The sequence below is a fragment of the Ciona robusta genome, chromosome 10 (genome assembly GCF_009617815.1).
Source record: "Ciona robusta chromosome 10, ASM961781v2".
Taxonomy (NCBI): Eukaryota; Metazoa; Chordata; class Ascidiacea; order Phlebobranchia; family Cionidae; genus Ciona; species Ciona robusta.
In genome coordinates this window covers 7,154,632-7,177,218 of record NC_143244.1, presented here as the reverse complement: position 1 = coordinate 7,177,218, position 22,587 = coordinate 7,154,632, and the positions used below count along the sequence as shown (strand labels likewise).

General features: G+C 36.2%; 2 protein-coding genes across 4 annotated transcripts; one reads left to right on the top strand and one right to left on the bottom strand.

Moving 5' to 3' along the window:
* Nucleotides 1–868: 868 nt before the first annotated feature.
* Nucleotides 869–12,913, top strand: LOC149730322 (uncharacterized). Its single transcript, XM_089887185.1, has 8 exons — nt 869–1,726; nt 2,332–2,470; nt 4,831–4,947; nt 5,260–5,397; nt 5,702–5,939; nt 6,649–8,379; nt 9,881–11,692; nt 12,608–12,913. The coding sequence occupies exons 1-6, from the start codon at nt 1,163–1,165 to the stop codon at nt 7,505–7,507; spliced, it is 2,055 nt and encodes a 684-aa protein (XP_089743311.1). The 5' UTR covers nt 869–1,162; the 3' UTR covers nt 7,508–8,379; nt 9,881–11,692; nt 12,608–12,913.
* Nucleotides 9,447–21,892, bottom strand: LOC149730321 (elongation factor-like GTPase 1). 3 transcript variants are annotated; one of them, XM_089887180.1, is made up of 25 exons: nt 21,757–21,892; nt 21,369–21,465; nt 21,011–21,078; nt 20,658–20,742; nt 20,231–20,367; nt 19,944–20,081; nt 19,500–19,595; nt 19,111–19,223; nt 18,565–18,718; nt 18,195–18,274; nt 17,758–17,900; nt 17,295–17,417; nt 16,813–16,909; nt 16,085–16,379; nt 15,480–15,606; nt 14,955–15,086; nt 14,561–14,708; nt 14,061–14,206; nt 13,036–13,147; nt 12,636–12,807; nt 11,906–12,185; nt 11,493–11,706; nt 11,043–11,182; nt 10,543–10,727; nt 9,447–9,983 (listed from the first exon to the last, which is right to left on the bottom strand). In XM_089887180.1, exons 2-25 carry the CDS (start codon nt 21,457–21,459, stop codon nt 9,795–9,797), a joined length of 3,465 nt encoding a protein of 1,154 aa, XP_089743306.1. In that variant the 5' UTR covers nt 21,460–21,465; nt 21,757–21,892; the 3' UTR covers nt 9,447–9,794. The 3 variants fall into 3 exon arrangements, with proteins under 3 accessions (XP_089743306.1, XP_089743304.1, XP_089743307.1); XM_089887178.1 differs by lacking the exon at nt 21,757–21,892 and having other exon boundaries at nt 21,369–21,715; XM_089887181.1 differs by lacking the exon at nt 21,757–21,892 and having other exon boundaries at nt 18,565–18,688; nt 21,369–21,713.
* Between the last annotated feature and the right edge of the window lie 695 nt (nt 21,893–22,587).

Sequence of the window (22,587 nt, the reverse complement as noted above, 5' to 3'; positions counted from 1 at the left end):
TAATGTGAAATTATAAAATTACAAACTCTATTTCGAGAGAACCAATTTTAGCATACAGTACTAGCACATCATTTTCCATATTTTCTAATCCTGTTTTTAACAATTATCAGCGATCTTTTAGCTGTGAGGATATATTATAAAGTTAATAATTCCGAAAATGTTCTTTGTTTACAACCAAATAGATGATACAAGAGAACAAAACCCAAAAAATATCTTCCCAACATAGCACACGACATTAAAATACACAAGAAAAAAATAATATGACATGCTTCATATAAAACGTATATTTAATACAATATAGATCTTATGTCAAAGCGCCAGAAAAACATGTTCGTTTTCAATACGATAAGAATTGTACGACTTTGACAGTTCGATCACTTTTCTGAACACGATCGATAAGGTATTGGCCGTTACGCGAAGTATTAATTAGTTTTTAAAGTACTACCAATTTCCATGCCCTGCTGTAGTACATTAGCGTTTGAATTAGTTTTATTCTGAAATTGCCGCATTGAATGTTACTACAACTTCGGCAAATCGCTTGGGTTTTAAAGGCGCAATATTTGCGTCGATATTTAATACGTTAAGTTTGATAGAACCTTTTTCTTACCTGCACCACCGTATATAGTGACGCTGCATGCCATGCACGCAGATAAAGGCCATAAAACGTCGCCGTGCGGTCTGTCTCGCACACCTCGCTTTGCAGAGGTGAAAATGCAGCTGCTGTCGAGGCAATGCAATTCGGAAAAGCACGCAGCGGGATTTTACAATCATTACTATAAAGGGCAGCGTGCTTATAGCACGGGGAATAGATTTAAACAGAAATTGTGGCGAAGTTTTAGAAAAATAAAATAAAAACCTTTATTTTGTCCTTTTTAGAAATGTAGTTCGAAAAGTTTAAAATAGTAAGCAGTAACAGTAAAACGACAGTCATTTCAATACGCTTATGGATAAAACAGAAACTTGGTTGTTAAAAAGCGTGGCTGTTACCGTTGGCCTGCGACTTTAAAAGAGCGTTGGTATAATTGTTAAAAATACTCAGAAAATATGAGATTTTGGTGCTAACGGTATCCCATCTTACGCGATAATTTCAAATGAATGAACGAATAAACTTAAATTTTAACTAAAAGTTCTTTATTTGGATTTGTAATCTAGGCCTGGGCTTATGGCTGCGTGGAAATTATTAGGTCCTGGTATGGTGTTGGGGGTTGTGTCTGTCGTCTTACTGGTGGTTGCTATTAGCACAGACCATTGGTACGTACTTGATGCTTCACTATATGCTCAGCTGTGCACTGAGACTGTAGTATTCGAGCCTTGGTACAGCTGGAGCGAACCGGTATACGCTGGCCATGGCGGTTACGGAGGTTACAATCCAAGATTTAAAGAGTACGAAGCAGTTGCAAGGCCTATGTTGATACGGGATTCTACTGAACATATTCTCCCAGCGCCGTTAAAAACCATACGAGGAAGTCATGCATCTAAAACCTTGTTTAACGCTCATAAACCGCACTATAAGAACAAGGGGGAAAGAAAAAATTGGAAAAGGGTTTCACGGAATGTGGCTTTTTTACGGAATATATTCGGAAATTCTACGAAAGTTCAAAACGAAGTTGCGGAAATACGAAAAGAAAGAGCTGCAGCGTGGCTACAGTTAATGAACGATCTAAATCGAAACTTGTATTCGTTTGGAGGGCGAGATATTACCTTGAGGAAACGAAAAACTAAGCAGGTAAGATTTTTTTATGTAAAAAAACAACAACAAAATCCACTCACAAAGTTAAATTCGTGGTCACTCGTAAGCGGGCACGAGGTGTATGAAACATAACATGTTATAACGACTGCCGTTGCCCGAAAAGAAAATTTCAACACCAGTTCATTCATGTACTCATTTATTTATAATGTAAATTAGAATCATACGCAAAAACAAATTACTTATTCTACCGTAGCGAATTAGGTGTATTTTGAAATGATTCTATGCATCGTATCTCCAACAGTAATTACCACTTTAGTTTCCTGTGTTTTCTTACGGAGCCACGTGGTAGCTGAATACATATGATTACAGTTTCATTTTAAAAGTATTACATTTTAATAACTATAAGTAGAGTATAGAGGGAAGGCGACTTCATTCGTTTTTTCCCATTTGGACACTTATTTTGTAGAAAACAATTATTCACAGAGGTATATATAAAAATATAACCGTAGAGTCATTACTCGTACACGAGTTGTATGAAACAGACGCTGGCATGAGGTGTATGAAACAGAACACTGGTGTTATAGCGACTGTCATTACCCCGCCACGCGAGTATAAACAAGTTACATTCATACTTTTTGCAGAATTTCCCCAACAAAAGCATGATACACGACGGTACAATATCAACTTGTAAGAAACGTCAATTCTCAACAGCTACAGGATTGTGGAGAACTTGTTTCCTTCCAGAGGAAGATTCAATGTTGGGGAAATTAGTCGCATGTGGTAAGTACGAATTGGGCCTAAACATTTTTCAGTATACAACATATAGTATTGCTGTGTGGTGGATGGTGTTAGTACATAAATACTTCGCATTTCATAATCGTTTTTTAAACAATTAAAAACATTATTTTAAAGAGAGTTGTGTTTTTACAATTACCAACGCTATTTAAAAGTCGTGAGGATATGGTTATATATTTCTGTGAATATTCTTTATTTACTACCGAATGGAATAAAAAGGTTAAAAAATCTCAGTCTCAAACGGTATGAAACAAAACACCTGTGTTTTTACTAATGTCGTTGCCCCGCCACGCGAAAATAAATAAGGTTACATTCATTCAATCTTAATCAAATCATCTTCTTTTCTACAAAATTTTCATATTTTTTATCTTCTATTCGATTTTGTTGTAAATTTTAAACTTAATTTGCGCCGTGACCGCGCGATTAGACAAATTATGGCCCTTCGCCGTAAAACACGCGTGCAAAAGAGCGTAAAATCACCGTATTTATAATTCATGAAAACAACACCTTGCGAAAATGTTTTCTCATCTCGGCTAATTGATACAACGTATACAACGTCCAAGTAGCTTAATGGAAATTGACGCTTTGCAATTCAATCATTTAGACATCGCATTATACGATCACACAAAACTAGCTATAACCCTATACTCACTCTACTTTGCTTGTTGGATAATGAATTATTGACGACGGCTTATGGTAACGATATCTCCTTATATACGTGTTGTCTGTGCAAAGCAGGAACCAGATCGTAACGATTAGCAGCTACCATTGCCTATATACGCCTGTAGGATAAAACGGATAAACGTTTTAATTGCCCTTTGTTCGGAAATACGCGTGTATTGTACAAGCAGCAAGACGTTTACAGTGTTTTGGGTTAGGTTTGTTTTACAACTTATACAAGCTAATAAAATCTTGAACCGGTAAAGAAAATAAACACACACACGCGTACCTTAAGCGGGTTTTAAATCACAAGACTATAGTGTGGAGCTATTTTTAACCAATTAAGTCACCTTGTTAAGTTTCGGTTATATAACGGATATATAATTCTATAAGTATTCTTTGTTTGCTGACAAATGGGACAAGAAAAATGAATGAGAAACCATCTTACCCCACCATTCTGTATAAAGGGGAATGCGGACCATCAGTCTGTAATTTATATATTGGCATATTGTAACATGATGGGGCAGAACTGTTTGTCTCTTATGATATTAATCACCGAGGATTAAGCGAGGGTTTGGAACGTGGCCAGTTTCTTAAAAGGTTTTCGCGTCCCATGGTGCGTTCGGTTCGTAATCAATTTTTGTCAATAGAATGATTAACTGTAAAAGGTGCATTGATCGAACGCAGGCAAATCTATATACCAGGTAAGCCAATAAAGTAAATGTTGCGTTCGATAAGTCAAAGTGTGTCGTAAGCAAACCTAGCGACGAAAGATTATTGATTATGATTACATATGCAACTTCGTTGGCGCTTGTTTGTTTGCCTGATTTTATTAGTCGTATTTATAAACGGTATTTTTTTCTAAATTCAAATTGCCACGATTTTGAGCGTTTGTGTTCTTCAGCAATACAGTTAAATGGCAACTTTTCCAACTCAGTGGTCCTTTATGGGTTATCCTTTTGAAGCTATGCATAAAAAAAAGAAAATAACTGAAAAAAAGTCGCTCCCAAAATTACACACATGGTAACTTGTAAGCAGACTAATGGTGTATAGTAGTTTTCGGCGACGTGAAGATAAAGAATTTTAATTTATTCTAAAGTCGTTTTTTGACATATTTGAATTGTTTGTGAATGCAACAAAATCGATGCCGAAGTGTTTTAGTTCCCGCCAGATCTTGAACCGTAGCTCAAGTAGTCGGAGATGAAACGTAAATATTCTTGACAGAAATGAACAAGCTACTTCACTATCGACCGTAATATTGATTAAAAATAATTGTTTTTTTAATTTTTAAAGTTTGATACTTTTTTTTAGACATATACTGTAGAATCGGTAATTCTGTTTAAGGTTGATACAATGCAATATCCTTTGTCGGATCCATTAAAAGTTAGGGGTAAATCTTTTTGAGACTAGGCACTGTTACTATTGTGGGCGTATGTGTCCGTGGACAAGATAATGACTTCAACCAAGTGCTGGTCACTAAAGAATCGTCCGAATTGTTAAACGTGCAGATAAAAATCGCACGCAAAGTTAGATACGTGGTAACTCGTAAGCAGACACGAGGTGTATGAAATAGAACACCGGTGTTATAGCGACTGTTATTACCCTGCCATGATGAGAGGATGAACAAATTACTTACATTCATTCATTCACTTTTCATTCATACGTGTTATTCGCTTGTATTCCAGGAAATATATCCAGATGTATCTCTATTCCATACGGAGCGTTTGACTCTGGGGCCATTCCTTCGCATTTGTATAATAACGAAACTGTATTAGTTCTTGGAGACGAAATCACCAGTTTAAGTAAGTAAGAATACACATATAGTAGGGTGGGGGGGATGGAACACCTTATGCACATGATATCCAAATATCTTAATCGTGTTTTAAACAATTAACAACGGTCTATGTGAGTCGTGAGAATACGGTTTAATAATTCTTTGAATGTATTTTGTTTACTACCAAATGGAACGAGAAATCAGAATGAAAAGGTGTCCCATCTTCCCGGTCCCCACTATATATGTTTGCCAGGCATACCATTAGCCGCAAGGTGTCCGTATATAATGGCCCATTAAAAATTAAATCGAAATAATGTTCACTTAATTATTTCACACCCAGACCTGAGGCGAGCTGTCGTGTCGTTTCTATTCTTGGCATTGACAGTTCAGTTGTTTGGACTTGCCATCATTATAATGGGGTGGTACAAAGAAGAAGGGTTTGAACAATATTCTGGTGGATTGGTTTTGCTTATGTCAGGTATATGAGTGTATAGTATGATGACGTGGAAGACTGGTTACAGAGCTCGCATATATATTAGTATTAGGGGTTCGGGGTTCAGGGCTCGCTGTTACCAATGTGGGTGTATGCGTCTTTGTGCAGAAAATGTTTTGTGTTTCATACAATTACCGCTTACGAGTTACCACTTATATAACTTTGTTGGTAATTCTTTTGTTTGGATTTTTTGATTAAAAAATACATTGCTTATAAGTAAGATTAATAAGCGACCACTGGGTTGAAACAATTTCCAATTTAACCCTATAACGCCCATATTTTCTTGAAGGAATATTCCAGCTCTGTGGTATGTGCACACACGCTATATTATGTCGGTTGGAAATGACAAGACGACCAGAAGATGTTTACCAACTTCCTACATTAGTTCTTGAAAGTTACGGCTTATCTGCATACTTTGCTTGGGTATCTTTCGGTACAACTCTGCTCTCAAGCTTCTTATGCGTGATGGCTCCACTTCATAGACCGGCTCGGCCTACGATTCCATGCGTTACCGGTCGAAGGGCAATGTAGGTTTAAAGTTTTATTTGTATTCTACATTATAGGTGAGAATTTTGTAGAACGTTGTGCGATAAAATGGATTTCAAGCTTTATATTTTCTATAATTTGGCAAAAAAATGTAAAAGCTCTTACCCTGAATTCTTGTACAGAAACTATGGCAAAAAAACAACCAACTATTAAAAGTTTTTGAACCGAGAGGTTCATTTTTATTAACTTTGACAGTTATTGTGTATTTTAGGCACCGCTTCTAACAGTATTGAAGTCATGTAGATAGGCTTGACAGTCTCTAGGATAATTTCCAAAATCGTTTTTAAAGCGATCGATTAAAATTATTGAATCCATTTAATGCTTTCCCCGCAAACCGTTCGATGCAGCGTGTGGTGTAATTAATTATTATAAGCGCTGTGGCTCGGTGGTTGGGCGCTCGCATCCGGGTCACAAATAGGTTAAAGCTGTTAGCTGTGCTGACAAAAAAGCCTCACTCGTAAGCGAGCAAGTGTAAGAAAGATAACACCCGTGTTATACCGACTGTCGTTGTCCCTCCATGCGAGGATTAGGATGATAAACAAGTTACATACGTGGGAACTTTGAAGCGGACACGAGGTATATGAAACAGAACACCCGTGTTATAACGACCGTCGTTGCCCTGCCATGCGAGGATGAACAAGTTACATTTATTCATTCATTCATTTATTTATTCATTCATTCACAACACAGGGTGCTTTGTACAGACAAAGATGACGCCGACGCCTCGTCAGTAGAGGGCAGCATACACCCTGGAAGGGGCAACGTCACCATTCAACAAACCGCCACAAACTTACAGGTGCCGTGTGCAAAACGAAAACTCAAAGTATCAATCAGTCACGTGGATCAAATAACCAATCAGCAAACAACTACAGAGTTGATCTCTGGCTCCAGCATGCGGCAGGTTGCAACCAGCCCGGTCGCCTCTGTGCGGACCCCGAGAGCTGCCATCAAAGCACTAGAAGTGGAAAGACGGAATATGTTGAGCGCTGTCAAAGAAAACGAAGCGATGGCGGCTAAATATGAATGTGTGCCTGGTCCGTCTTCCCAACGCCGTTGTGCTCATACTTACGACTTGCATCACACTTGTGCAAGACGAACATCAGACGGTTCATCTTCGAACTTAAACAAATACCAATATATGAGGAAAACAAGATCTTTACCAAGAGACCCGACGGTACCGGGTTCAAGTCTTATGTCGACCAAAGAAATGGCAACAATGTGTAAATTTCCGGATGTTACTATCCGTTCCCCTAGGCGCGGAATAAGCGCATATGACAGCGCCACCGGGCGGGTTGATACCGCTATGTACGCGCTCACTGAAGGCGCTAACGAGCGAAATGTTGCCGAGATTTTCCAGTCGTCTTCCGCGACTCGGATTTCGAACTCGGACTCGGATTCCGAAGACGTTTTCTCTCCAGCGTCCTCGCCAAACAGAGCGACCAAATACAAACGTAGCGAATCTGACTACGAAGTTTGGGACGCGAAAAGCAGCGTCTATTTGCCCTGCGAGATGAAAAAACAACGAAGGCACATACCAAAGTACAGTTAAAGCGGAATTGTGTTGCTATAGTACTGTCGGGTAAGATGGTATACCGTTTTCACATCTCACATTTCCTGGTCGAATTTTGAGCAATTGCCTACGATCTTTCAGAGTCGTTAGGATACAGTAATCTAATTCTGTTAATATCTTTTGTTTTCTACCAAATGCGACGGTAAAAGAGAGTGGAAACGTGTCCCATCTTACCCAGATATATCATGCCATTGTGACGTTTAATAAGCCAATAATGAAATCCCATCACATAAAGAACCTGCACATAGCGTAGTGGGAAGTAGGGATCGTATATGAGCGAAAGGTAATGGGTTCAAGACTCGTTGCTGCTACCGTTGCCTATTTGTCTCATAGGGAAACACAACCTTTCCACAAAAATTCTTGGTGCACTGTGAAAACAATTAATCAACAGTGACCTAATGTTTATTCATTTTAGCCGAAAAGAGGTTTTGGCGCAATTAAATATTAATACCGGAGCATTAATTTGCCATGATCGTCGAAGCCTAGAGCCGCTAAAGCGTGAAATGACAACCCGGTAATTAGAGACCGCCCGTGTCTTTATTCCACATTTTAAAGATAAAAATGGCCGATCGAATATTAATGAGACACGCTGTGTTTTACAAGTGGAGTTTAGACAGATGTAAAAAGATAAATACGGTGTTGGTGCGCTGAGGAGGACGTAAGCGGTTTGAATGACAGGCACAAATGTCCGTGAAAGACAATGAATGTCACCCGGAGTGGCAGCATTGTTTTATAAATAAAACTTCGAATTTTAAAACTCAATTGATGTACATATAAATATGTTTAACTTTTCATGAAATCTAAGCATCTTCTTTATTTATAAAGAGAGTTTACAATTCAAGCTGCTGCAGGTCTGTTGTCTTCTTCATGTTTGCATTAGTTTTGTTTAAATAAAAACTTATCAAATCACATATATGCTAGAAATGGTGTTTACAACACTTATAGTCACTTTTGCATGCATAAATTGGTACACTAATTTAGGAGTTCTTTACTAAACAGTCAGCTGGTATATCAGCTGGTATAGCTTTTTCCAGCTGCTAACATTCATTCATATCTAGATTAAAACTTGTTAAACTAACATTGAAACTAAAAAAAAAACTTTTTTGAGTTTTTGAGAAGACATATGGGTTCGTTTAAGTTAATATTACTGAAGTATATCTAGACAGATGACAGTTCTAACATGTTACAGTAATGTCAAACGTTTGATGTGCGGCACCTTAATACTGTAGAAGCATAGCAAAGCTTCCATTTAATGATAAATGTTCATATTTTTCATAGGTAAATGCATGTTATAAGTTTGCTTGGTTGGTAGATACAGAACCAAGGTGATATTGCAGTTTATGACATAGTTTAATTTTAATACTGTACCTTTCGAGATTCAACCAAAAGAGATAGCTGTTTGTTTATCAGTATATGATACTAATCTTGTCTATGAACCTCTATTACATAAACTTGTGGGAGATGTGTTATATATTACATGCAGCCAAGATAAAGAGTTGCTGACAAAATGTGTGGTAATGATATGATTAACTTGTTTTTGAAAAACAAGCACATTTCAAACAATGCAGTTCCAGGGGTATGAAATTCAAGTCTGTTTTCTGTTGTATAACATTCCATTTTTAACCACTGCCTTTGCAAGGAATTAATTTGAATATCGGTGACTTTAAACTTGTTATGATATGATGTCCTTGACCGAAAAAAAGTGTTTATTAGGAATGTTTGTTAAATGAGACGTTACAAAATATATTTACAAAGTCTTTTATATTACCAACAATAATTTCATAATAGATAAAAATGTTTGTAACAAACGTTAACTCTCCCAGAGATTAAATGTTATAAAAATAACTCTTCCTCATAGAAATTAATTATGTGTTACAACCCGTGTGTTTTAATATCTGTAAAATTTCCTAGAGTAACAAACTATTAATTTTTGTCTTTATTTTTTGTTTGTCGTTGTCAGTTTCACAAATAAATACGACAATAGTGTTTGGTCTACAATACCACAAATCCAAACTGTATCAAACGATATCTTGAATATTCCACCTCATTACAAAGCAATACAACAACTGTATATAGTATTGTGGGGTAAGATGGATACCGTTAACACATAATATCCCATATTTCCTAACTGTTAACAATTAACAACGCTCTTTTAGAGTCGCAAGCATGCTTTTATATATTTCTGCAAAATTTTTTTGTTTTACTACCAAATGAAAAAATAAGAGCGAATTAAAACCATCTTACCCCAACCTACTATATATATTAATTATTTATTTTTAGATAGTGTTCGTTGTTTTTCCGCATGTTCCACCGTTTTTTCTTCCACAAATAAACCTTTTCTTCTTCTCACAGAATTCATATATTTAACAGCTTGATTCTCAAAGTCGGCCTTTTCTCCGTAATGTTGAATCTCTTCTTCTGTTGTCGGGACCCAGAAAGGGTCGCTGTTTACCACCTGTGTTAATGAATGAATACAAATTATTAGCAATTAAAAGAATAAACATGTGCTCAAAAAAATGATTGGGTGCTCAAAAAAATGATTGGCTTATTAAATAAAGTCATTATTTGAGACTCCACACCTCTTTTACAAGTTACCATGTATATAGCTGTAAAATGTCCCGACCAATAAAGCTTCAATTTATTGGTTCCTTTGTTAATGAATGAATACGAATCCTTGGCTATTGAAAACATGTACATATGTCTATATTTGTAAGAAAAAGGTCAATATGTTGGACCTCACACCTTGTGATCGCTTACAAGTAGCCCATATGGAACTACAAGTTCTTTTCTGTATGTTTGATTTTGACAACCCAGTTTGGCTCAATTGCTGTTACGTTTCTAGCCCAAATTGTAAGCCATACATAAAACGAAATAAAATTCCCCAAAAAATCACCCTCCCGCAAAGTTACATACCTGGTAACTTGTAAGAGGGCACAAGGTGAATGAAACAGAACACCCGTGTTATAACGACTGTCGTTGATAATTAAGTTACATTCCTTTATCAACTCCCATACCTCCCAATGACTGAACACAAGTTGCGGAGAAGCGAGTCCACTCGTTCGTTTTCGAATTTCCTCGGCAAACCCAAAACTTTCAGCCACGGGCAGCGTGGCGAGAATATCGAAAGAGTTTGTCCCGTCGCGTAAATCTTCGCTTAATACTCGGCCTTCTCTTCTGCCAAGGACTGCGTAGACTTTGCCTGCAGAAAAATATGAAAAATAAAGTTAAGTTTAATCTAAAAAAAAACTTTGTTAGATTAAGAAAAGGAGGAAATAAAAAACATGTGATGTTTGATTAGGAGGACAGCTTGACAGGGAAAACAGGGTGTAGCTTTAAGTAGTTTGAAGTGGACCAGGATATAGCTTTGGAGGGTAAACACAATAAGACAACGGACACATGGTGTAACTCGACAGTTAACAGTGAACATGAAGCATAACACATTCTTGTACTTATAGTAATTATTAATACCAAGTATTTCCAACTTATTCCATTATAAAAAACACCAGATACTAACCTAACACTTCAGCAGTAGCTTGTATATTACACGTGTACATGGCTGCCATTAAACGTTGTGGTTGAGCCTGAAATGATTTCCTGCAACTTTCTTTGGATGTTGATATTAATTGACCAGATAATGGACCTAGTTGAGAATTGCTGAAAAATTTTTTTTTTTTAAAAAGGTTGTTTACATTTTACATTGTTTTTTTTCACGAAGTTAATTGCTTGTATAAACAGAACATTTTTTTAAACCACATAAAGTTCGATTAGATTTTACTGGTAACTCGTAAGCAGCATGAGGTGCATGAAACAGAATACCCGTGTTATAACGACTGTTGTTGCCGCCACAGGAGGATAAGTAAGTTACCATCATTAAAAACATTTGAATTCATTTAACAACAAGTTCATTGCTTTGCAGACAATGCTAAAATTGTTTAAAAAGCTGTTTATAGGAAAAAAATTTTACCTTTGAACTGGAGTAAGATCATCAGCAAAAGTGACGACTTGCTCCTCTTTTGTTTCTTTATGCTCCTGGGAGGAAACAGGAGGAGCAGAGACTTTCCATTCTTCGATCACAAAACATATTCCATACATAGGTTCCTCACATAGAGGTCCAGATAACGTGGCAAGTTGGAATCCACTTATAATACTGTGGTCACACTCACGGTAAGAACCAATATCTAAAATTTGGGTCACTTTTAATTTTTTTCACAATATTTTATCGTTTTCCTTTCCATATGGAGGACTAGGGATAGGTCTTTATCTCTTCTAACCATAAGATATTATGTGTTAACCGTATCCATCTTACCCCGCAGTAATATAGAACTGTTTTTAAATAAAAACATTTAACTTTTAATTAAATAAATTGTCCAATCTTACCAATATCAACATTATCCCCCACACAAGTCCAAATTGAAGGTCTCCTATAATCCTCCTCTTTATTTAAAAGTATGTTAGGTCCATTTCCACGAGGACCAAACGCCCAAATATGTTCAACGGCATTTGACCATTTTCTGCGGCCAGCATTTTCAAACGCTGTTTCCAAATCTGATTTTAGTTTTTTTATTTCTTCTAAGGTCTCTGGTTTAATTTTTAGTTGGAAAAGGACATTCTTAATGATGTTTTTCACGCTGGTAACGTCGTTTTCTAGACTTGGTATCTAAAAATATAAAAAGTGAATGAAGTTTAGATAAATTTAACGATAAATAAACAAGTTACATTTGTTCATATTACTATCGTTCTATTAGTTTTAGTTATGTGATGTTATAATTTGTGTGCGCTAAATGTTTTTCATAAAATCTGAAGTGGCATTGTCAAAATGCACTTATTATTGTGGAATATGATAAACCTCATTAGTTAATGATTTATGATATTTTTGCCAATTTTAATCTTTTTTTCTGTGTAAAGTTTTAAGAAGAACCAAGTCTGCCAATAATCATAATATATAATCATCACGAAAACCAATTAAAAACTTTTTTTATTGTGTTTTTTTCATGAAGATGTGCTCCTAATATGATAAACCTCATTGATTAATGTAGTATTTTTACGATATTTCTGCCAATTTAATTTTTTTGTGTAAAGTTTCACGAAGACGAAGAAGTACTCCTACCTCCGCCCCGTCTTCCTCCCCCTGACTACTGATGTTGCTCCCCGTGCTCAATAATCTTCTCCTTCTGTGGAACCAGAGGTCCTTGAAAATCGCCTCCATGGATGAGAGGACTTTAAGAAGATCCCCATTCTCCTCCAGGAGTTTAATCACATCCGGAGGCAGGGAAACAGCTCTTTAAAGAAGACATTTTGTTTAAAATGGTGGAATTTATTCAATTTTTGTAAAAACAAAAAAAAGGATTTGTTTTATATCTAGAAATAATAAAGGCCAAAAAGATTTTTTTGAGGGTTATTTTATCAGTCATGTATAAACGAGGTTTATGGAACAGAACACCCATGTTATAATAGCTGTCACTTCCTCACCACGCAAGGATAAATACATCACATTCACTCGCACATACCGTACAACTAAAGTACTTTGCTTGTTAGGAGTTTCCATCACCACAATTCCTTTCTTAGATTTTGCGCTCAATAATTTTTCAGATTCTTTCGTCAAATTGCCGTCACCAGATTCTAAATTCAATATACACACGGTATGTGTTGAAGTCCTTACGACTAATTATAATTGCCCCAACCTAGTGGTCTATTATAGGTTTAGGTTGTTCAAATTACCAGTCATACATAAAAACAAACCCACAGAGTTACATACATGGTAACTTGTAAGCGAGCACAAGGTATATGAAACAGAACACCCGTGTTATAACGACTACCGTTGCTCTCTGCCATGCGAGGATAAATAAGTTACATACATGGTAACTCGTAAGCGAGCACGAGGTATATGAAACAGAACACCCGTGTTATAACGACTACCGTTGCTCTCTGCCATGCGAGGATAAATAAGTTACATACATGGTAACTCGTAAGCGAGCACAAGGTATATGAAACAGAACACCCGTGTTATAACGACTACCGTTGCTCTCTGCCATGCGAGGATAAATAAGTTACATACATGGTAACTCGTAAGCGAGCACAAGGTATATGAAACAGAACACCCGTGTTATAACGACTACCGTTGCTCTCTGCCATGCGAGGATAAATAAGTTACATACATGGTAACTCGTAAGCGAGCACGAGGTATATGAAACAGAACACCCGTGTTATAACGACTACCGTTGCTCTCTGCCATGCGAGGATAAATAAGTTACATACATGGTAACTCGTAAGCGAGCACAAGGTATATGAAACAGAACACCCGTGTTATAACGACTACCGTTGCTCTCTGCCATGCGAGGATAAATAAGTTACATACATGGTAACTCGTAAGCGAGCACGAGGTATATGAAACAGAACACCCGTGTTATAACGACTGTTGTTGCCCCGCCATGAATACTTATGTAAAAGCGAGCCCTTATGTAAAAGCTACTAAACCTGCTATTTTCCTGCCATGTGGGGATGAACAAAGTTACACTCACATGACACCTCTTACCTTTATCCTTAAGATTCCACTTCTGCATGATATCTTTATCTTGTGTTTCAATGAGTTCGTTTAAAACATCGACTTTGGGACGAGGAATCACCGTTTCACGAAAGGGAACGATGGGAGCGGATGATTTGATCTCAATCTTCGCAAATCTTTAAAATACTTTGGATGAGTTTATTGAATCTAATTTATCGTCGTGTGGTAGGGCCATGATTTTGTTCTATTTTAAGGGTGTTCTATTTTATACACCTCGTGCCCGCTTACCAGTTACCACGAATGTAACTTCGTGGGTGATTATACATTTTTTTTATTAGGCTGTCCTTTAACAGATATAAAAGCCCATAACAGATTTTACTCTGCTGTTTATACAAACCAGCAGAGCCAAAGTATATTGCATTCACCACATTAATCAATGAGGTTCCCTACGTTTGACAACTACAAGTGTAACTGTATTTTAACAATATCACCTCAGATTTCAGGATAATTTGACACTTATACCCACGAACCTGTTCTTTAAATCATCGAGACATCTTTGCAGATGAACTTCACCGGCTGCGATGATCACGTGTTCTCCTGTTTCTTGCACCATCACCTGCACGCATGGATCAGCTTGGTTGAGCAACTTCAAGCCTTCGACCAAGCATGACATTTCACCTGTGGGCGGGGTTGGGGGTTATAAATGTTAATTTAAAAGTTATTTTTTTATTTAGAAAGTTAAAATATATTATAAAAGTTGAATAATATATGCAAGCGTTATGGCCTTAACTTTCAAATTTTTTTACAACAAAAAATTTATATAATTATTAATTACTTGACTTTAATCCTACATACTTGGCAAGTTTTCCATTTATTTGAAATTTTTCCCATTGTTTATTTTATATAAAGTTATTAAACACATACTTAACAAATATGATTCCACAGCCACTCTAATAATGGGAGCCACATCTACAGTAAGTGCATTGAATGGAGGGCAAGCCATACTACTGCATAATGTTGCTGAGTTAAGCACCACGTCTTCCAAGCCACCAATACCTGTATAATGTCATAAGGTGGAAATTTGTAGATAAATTTTAATTTTTTTGGGACACTTGCATTGTAACCAAAGGATACCGGGTCCGATGCTCAACCATGGTATGCATATGTGTATTTGGGCAAGACACTACACAACATTACTCCAACCCAGTGGTCACTTATGGGTTGTAGCACCCTGAATGTAAGGGTAACAGGTTCAAAATCCCAGTTCCCACGGCGTGCCACACTGTAGGACCTCACGTCCTCACCCATATAGAATAGAATGTGCATATACAATGTTGGGGTAATGGGCCAACTCTGGTCTAAATCTCAGAACCCATGGCGTGCCTCACTGTAGGACCTCACCCATATATAACAAAATATTGGCAATATACCACAATTTAAACACCTTACCTATAATACAACCTGAAGCAGCTTCTTCTAACGCTTCTAATTCTCTTCCCATCCATAAATAGATTGCCGTAACTGTTGTCACCGATATATGGGGGTTAGAGTTAATTGCTTCTTCTAATTCAGAATCCTTTTGTAAAATATTGAAAATATCAAAATAATTGTAATAATAATTTAGTGGTCAAATAAAGGAATGTCAATTTTGTTCACGTAGGTGATGATAAAAAAATTGACAACAGTAAAATTTACCTTTCAAAAAATATAGGAATTCTATTCTATGTGGGTGGGGTCCTACAGTGTGGCATGCCATGGGATCTGAGATTTTGGCGAGAGTTGGCCCGTTACCCCAACATTGTATAAGCACATTCTATTCTATATGGGTGAGGTCCTACAGCGGGGCATGTCATGGGACCTGGGATTTAGACCAGAGTTGGCCCATTACCCCAACATTGTATATACACATTCTATTCTATATTTTGCATGTCAACCTGAAACGAGTTGGCACGTCAACTTGAAACCCAGGGTGGTATGTTTTATAGATGGCCACTGGGTTGGCCCCTATATTGACTGTCATTACCCCAACACACAAAGATAAACCACAGATTTACCTCCAAACCAATAAAAGGTGCTGGGTCATACTTCGGACCAAGAACGTATAATTTCTGCCCAACTTTTAAAGTTCCACTAAAAACGCGAGCAAAAGCAACAAACTGCTCCTGCTTCTCGTCCTTCTCTGGAACTTCTTCCGAAATTTCAGGACTTTCTGAGGACTTATTAGAAGCGTCTGCATCAGTTGGTTGATCCTCTTTATGGTTGGAGCTGTTTGTTTCCGCTAATTTTCTCTCAGCATGTTTTTGCCGAACCAGTTCTCTTCGTTTAACAATTTCTTCAACAGTTAAAGGTCTGCATACAAATCACATATTACAAATCACACAATATGTAAAGTTTGAAAAATGGAATCAAATATTAGAACTTGTAAATATGTGCTTTTAATTAAAACAAAAATGAAAGTAATTTATTTATTCCTGTATGGCAGGCAATGGCAATCGATAAAACAGTGTTTTTTGTTTTGGTGGCCGTCAAACTTAGACAAGAGAGCACTGGGTTGCAACAGTTCAAGAACGCACGCAACCACAATGGTACAAGCGCCAAATGGTAGAAGCGCGTGTTGTGACATAAATTATTTTAACAACCGCACCAATAAGATTATATTGATATAGTTATATATATCCTCAAAAACAAGAGAGAAATCAGAGAAACGATTTAGAAATGGTAACACAGAGAGAGAAGTGAATTAATGTAACTTATTTATCCTTATATGGCAGAACGAGCTGACCTTTGTTTATTCTGCGGCATAAGTTTTGAATCCACAGCAACCATTTTCGACACAAGCACAATGGTAGTGGAAGAATCAGAGCCACAACTTAGAAAATCTATTTTAAATTCAATGTTAATATTAGAACTGTGTGTACAGTAAGTATATCGGTACTATGCTCCTAGGTTCACATTAATTAGCGAGTATAAATATAAAATAATAGTTAAGATTTTAACTACCCCTGTGTTTAAAATGGTACCTGTGGTTCTACATATATACCTTTGTAATCAATTATTTTTGAAGGGATCTTTTTAATGTATGGCTGACAATTGAGATCCAATAAGTGATCACTGGGTTGGAGCAATTTAAGTGATCATTCACATTACCTAAGATTTAAACTATCCCTTCTACTTACGTTTAAAATGGTACTTATGGCTCTACATATAATGACAATTTAGACAACCCACAAGTGGTCACAAAATTAAAGTGTTCGTTCACATTACCTTGCTTTAAGTCTTGTGATTTTGAATGTAAAGCAGAGAAGCTCCTTGTTGATCCACACATTAAACCTTCCACCCTTTCCCCACTAATGTCTGATGGGCTAGGAAGGTATTGACATACACTTGCTAGATATTTATATTAAAGAAAAAAAGCTACTTTTTTTAGTGTGCATATTTTATAAAGCTAGACAGGAAACGACAGTCGTTATAACACCACAGCTTATTAAGAAAATTTGAAGGATTTTTTCAGAAGTTTTTTTTTTCTTTTTTGAAACTTTGTTTGCACCTTTAGATCACATTTAAGCTAGCCTACCTATATACAGTTTTAATATACCACAATAAGATATCTATTAAAAGATCAAAGAATACGTAGTACAGCTTCTACCACAATAATAGTAATATAATAATCATTTTTCTTACTTTTATAATAACCTTTAGTAAAATAGAATATTTATTCAAAGGATACAAAGCACAGCTTCAGCTAACGGCAACCACTGACCACATATTGCTTGAAGATAAGTTTTAGGTTCAGATTTTCCAACTCGCACGTCACGAGCGGAAATGTTTAGATTTAAAGATTTTGTGATTTTTTCGCTTCTTTCTTTATCTCTGGTAAAAAAGTAATTAAATGTAACTTGTTGACCGTGGTATGGCGGGGCAATGATAGTTGTTATACAAGTGTTCTGTTTCATACACCTCCTGTCTTCTTACAAGTTACCACGTATGTATCTTTGTTGGTGATTATTATTTTGTTTTAACGTATGCTGAGATTTTAGACAACCCAAAAATGACCGCTAGGTTGAAGCAACTGATTTTAAGTGTCGGTGGTTTAGATCCAAGTGTCTTATTATAATTTATGAAAAGTTTTTAATTAGTTTCTATAATTGTAAATACTAAATTTACCTTCTAATGTAAACTGCATCATATATTGACCACAAGTTTTCAAGAATAAATTGAACAAATAACGTCTTCTTTCCCTTTGCCTGTTATATAAAGATTATTTTATGTTTTATTCCAGTTGTTTCCAAACTGTGCGTTGCAATTCCCTTGTGTGTCTTTGATTTTTTTCCAAAGACAATTCATATACATACAAAGCAGGGTTTTACATTAGGAGAGAAAAAAAATCTTAAAAAACAATGGAAGAGAAATCCCGGTAAAAATTTAACGGATTTTCCCGACATTGCATGAACTTAATAAAACAAGCAAGCCCGTACACGTAATAGTTAAACAGTTAAATTTCCATTCAATATCACATAACATTTCCCAACAGTACCTGTGCACCTTTAAGAATCTTCTTGGCTTTATTATTCACATAATAATCCCCCCATAATGTTCGGTTTAAAACTTTTTCACGAATTCCAAGTTTTGTAGAAAATATGCGAGAAAAATGTTGAATTCTAAGAGTTTGGAGAAAAAATGGGATTTTTCTAAATAATAAATGAATAAACTTATTTATCTTCGCGTGCTGGAAAACGACAGTTGTTCTGTTTCACTCACCTCAAGTAAAAAGGAGATTTTAATCAAATAATACACGAATAAAACTTATTTATCTTTGCATGGTGAAGCAACAACAGTTGTTTTAACACAGGTGCTCTGTTTTATACACCTCGTTCTTACTTACAAGTTATTTCAATATTTCATACTTTCTTGGTTATTTTGGGGGATTTTTCTTATTACATGACCACTACTTAAAGAATCCATAATAGGCCACTGAGTTTTAAGTAAAACCCATGTCACACCTTTTGTTCTACGTCATGCATAGCCATGTATTATATATAATATATATACATATATTCAATATCAAACAAAACAAACTTACTTGAACCCCCAGCCATCGGCTGCAGAAGCAAACACAACGTTTCCATGACTTGGTGAAAAATATAACTTTGAATCATCAGTGTCTGCTATCCCACTGCTCCAGTCATATACCACCTACCAAATATATAGGAAAATTACTTGAAGTGATATACTGCTTTTTTATCTTTGTGTGGTGGGGCAACAGCGGTCACATAATATGGTCCTGTGCCGGTTTACAAGTTACCGCATATGACATTTTTTATTGGGTTGAATGGTTGTTAAGTTGTCACACACGCTGACAATTGTGACAGCACCGGACCTTGTATTCTTTGGTAAGTGAGCACCTAATCACTGACGCTATGCCATGGCACTGGAAAAAGAATGCAAATAGTTTTCACACTTTTTATTTACCTCTTCTCCGTTTTCAGTTTCAACTTGGGACGATTCAGTTTGGCCGATCTTCTCTAAAACTTCAGCAGAATACAAACTTCCAGTAACTGCATTCACCTGAATAAGATATGTGCATTTATTCTGGTATATTCCATTCTAGGAATAAATGCAACCTAATCCACACAGTTGGGCAACAATAGTGCCTTTTTGCAAAGTAAATACATATGTAACTTTGTGAGTGATAGTTTTTCTCATTTTCTGTATTCCAAACCCTTCTTAACCAATTTTTTATCCTGAGCTTGTTAATTTGCTGTTAATTCCCATATATTTAGCTATGTTTATACCTCAGTTATTGCAATCGCAGCGAATTAAAATGGTGTTTTAACAAATCATTAAATGTTTACAGCAACAACATTCATACATGCAGGGAAAGCAATAAAGATGATGTTATTTTAAGATACCAACCTGTTCCAAAACTTGTTGCAGATGTAAATGGGCTTCCTCAGGGGTAAACTTGAGTTCAGTAATAAGTCGATCTATTTTATTCAACACAAGTATAGGGCTTAATTTTTCCAGCCAAGCTTGCCGAAGAACTGCGTGTGTCTGTATGGACAAATTTGACTTTTAATTTTTAAAACAAGAATTGTTTTGATGACAGCAAAAACTCTCTGGTTGAACCACTGGCGATGTCACCCAAGATTTTACCAAGAACCTAATAAAGGTAACACATAGAGTCACAGTACTAACTTTACCTGTGGGCAAACACCTTCCACGACGTCTACAACAACAATAGCTCCATCACAAAGTCGAACTGCCGTACAAACTTCACTACCAAAGTCAACATGGCCGGGCGAATCAATTAAATTGATGAGATATTCTTCTTCTGCAGCTGTAAAGAAAAATTTGTTAAATATGGTGCAGTAGTTGGAGCGCTCGCCTCTGGAAAATAGTCTAGAAGATACAGAGTTCAAGGCTCGACTTTGCTACTATTGTGCCACAATTTAAGTCGGGTGCCGTGGTAGAGAGCCTCGCCTCTGGTCGCTGCTACCATTGCAGGCATACATGTCTTTTAGCAAGACACTTAACGCAATTTCTTCAACCCAGCTACTTATGACTCATAGATCCAAATTGTCATTTTTTGGCCAAATTGCCCCCGCAAATAGTAGGTTAACGTGTTACCTAATGCATAACGGAGAGATATTGCGCTTGATTTCATGGTAATTCCCCTCAGTTGTTCATCATCTCTGCTGTCCATGTATCGTAACTGTTGGAAAATTAGAAAAAAATGTTTGTCTATACTTCGAAAATATCCCGGCAAACAGCTTCCAACTTCATCAATATGCGAGAACATGAACAACTTTAATACTTTTAACAGGCCTGCCATGGCACCTAAAACCCAAACATTACCATTCAGATCTGAACAAGTGATATGCCTACATTGGTAAATCTTTATACTTTAAAAATACAACAGATAGGCTATATTATGTTTGTTTTATTTAATTAATTATCAAATATGTTGTTTAATTTCTTACCTTTCCAGCCATTCTTTTCGATATGATTCCATTACTGGCAATTAACGCATCGGCTAAAGTTGTTTTGCCTAAAAAAAAACTTTCCTTTTAAAGTTAAGATTTTGGTACTAGTGTAAAATTGTCGCGCCAAAAAAGGCATAGGCCTACACTAAAAGTTAAGCTTAGTATGCAGAAAATGAAAGTCCCTAATGAGAACTCTCTTGTACAGTTCTTAACTAACTTCAATACAACACAATATATTTGGAATTATGTTACAGAAATTTACACAAAAACTAATTCTGTTACATGAAAAGAAGTGAATAGTATTTACAAAAAAAGATTAAACAACATTAATTTAAAGAAATAAAATATCGCCTACCATGGTCAACATGTGCCAATATACAAATGTTCCGAATATTTTGCGAATTTTTCTGAAGTTGTTTCACGTTTTCAATGTCTGTTGCTTTCATGGTGACCTTCAATTTGTATTAAAAAGCTAATGCAAAATTAAACCACTTTACATGCTAAGCTAAGTAAGCTTCAACCGTTTTTTTATATTTCTAAATTCTTGCTGTTTTTATATCTGTGCAAGACGTTTTATCATTTGCAAATGTGAAAAAATGAAAGCGAACACATAATTCTAATGTCATAAAAAGAAACTAACAACATATATATTGTTGATAAAACACATATGCAAAAATTGAATACAAAAGCACACACGCGTGTTTGCACTTTATACTATCACCTACAGCATTTTATCTACTCACATTTTATTTTCCAGCTATTGAATCAAAATAATGGAAAAAAATGTGGCTGTAAGGTGTACGATAAAGTCAGGCTAAAATTTTCTGTGATGGTGAAATACCAGGACTTCCCCGTAGTTGAAAATAGGCATAAAGCGCTCATTTGTCCTTTGGCACAGTTTTAATGAACAAGCACGTACATTAACATTTTGTTCTTTTCAAATTCCATTGACGCTATTACTAACTTTCCTCATTCTTTTAGCTTGGTGTGTTGTATTAGGAATATGCTAATAAGAGGTACAAAGTTCTCATGCACCTACCGCGGTGTTATTAAATTTCGTAAAATAGGCTGAAGCATTGAAAACACAAAATACATGCATGTTTAATAATTTATTGGCGTTGCCAGGAGACATGAGGCAGGTTTGACCGTCTACTGATTCATCAATTGCTCATAATAATCAATCACATCCTTTGATAATTCTCCGAAAGGACCGAAACCTGAAACGATATAAGATATAGAGTCAACCCCGCTTATTTGGAATAGTTTGGTCCAAATGTGGTGCGATTAAGCGCTTAAACGGAAGGTTGTGGTACCGCCGCCTACCGTTAGAACACGGTACCCTATGTTTCCTATTCGTGTTTTATCAATTAATAACGCTTTAAGTCGTGAGGATACAAATATTGTTTCTGTAAATGTTCTATGTTAACTACCAAACAGGGCAGTATAAAAAAATGAAAACATGTACCATCTTAACCCAATCTATTATACAATCTACAAAGTTTAGGGTAAATTTATAAGACGTTTTCATACTGCTAATGTAACGCTTCACTGTAAATATTATTACAGAGTGAAAT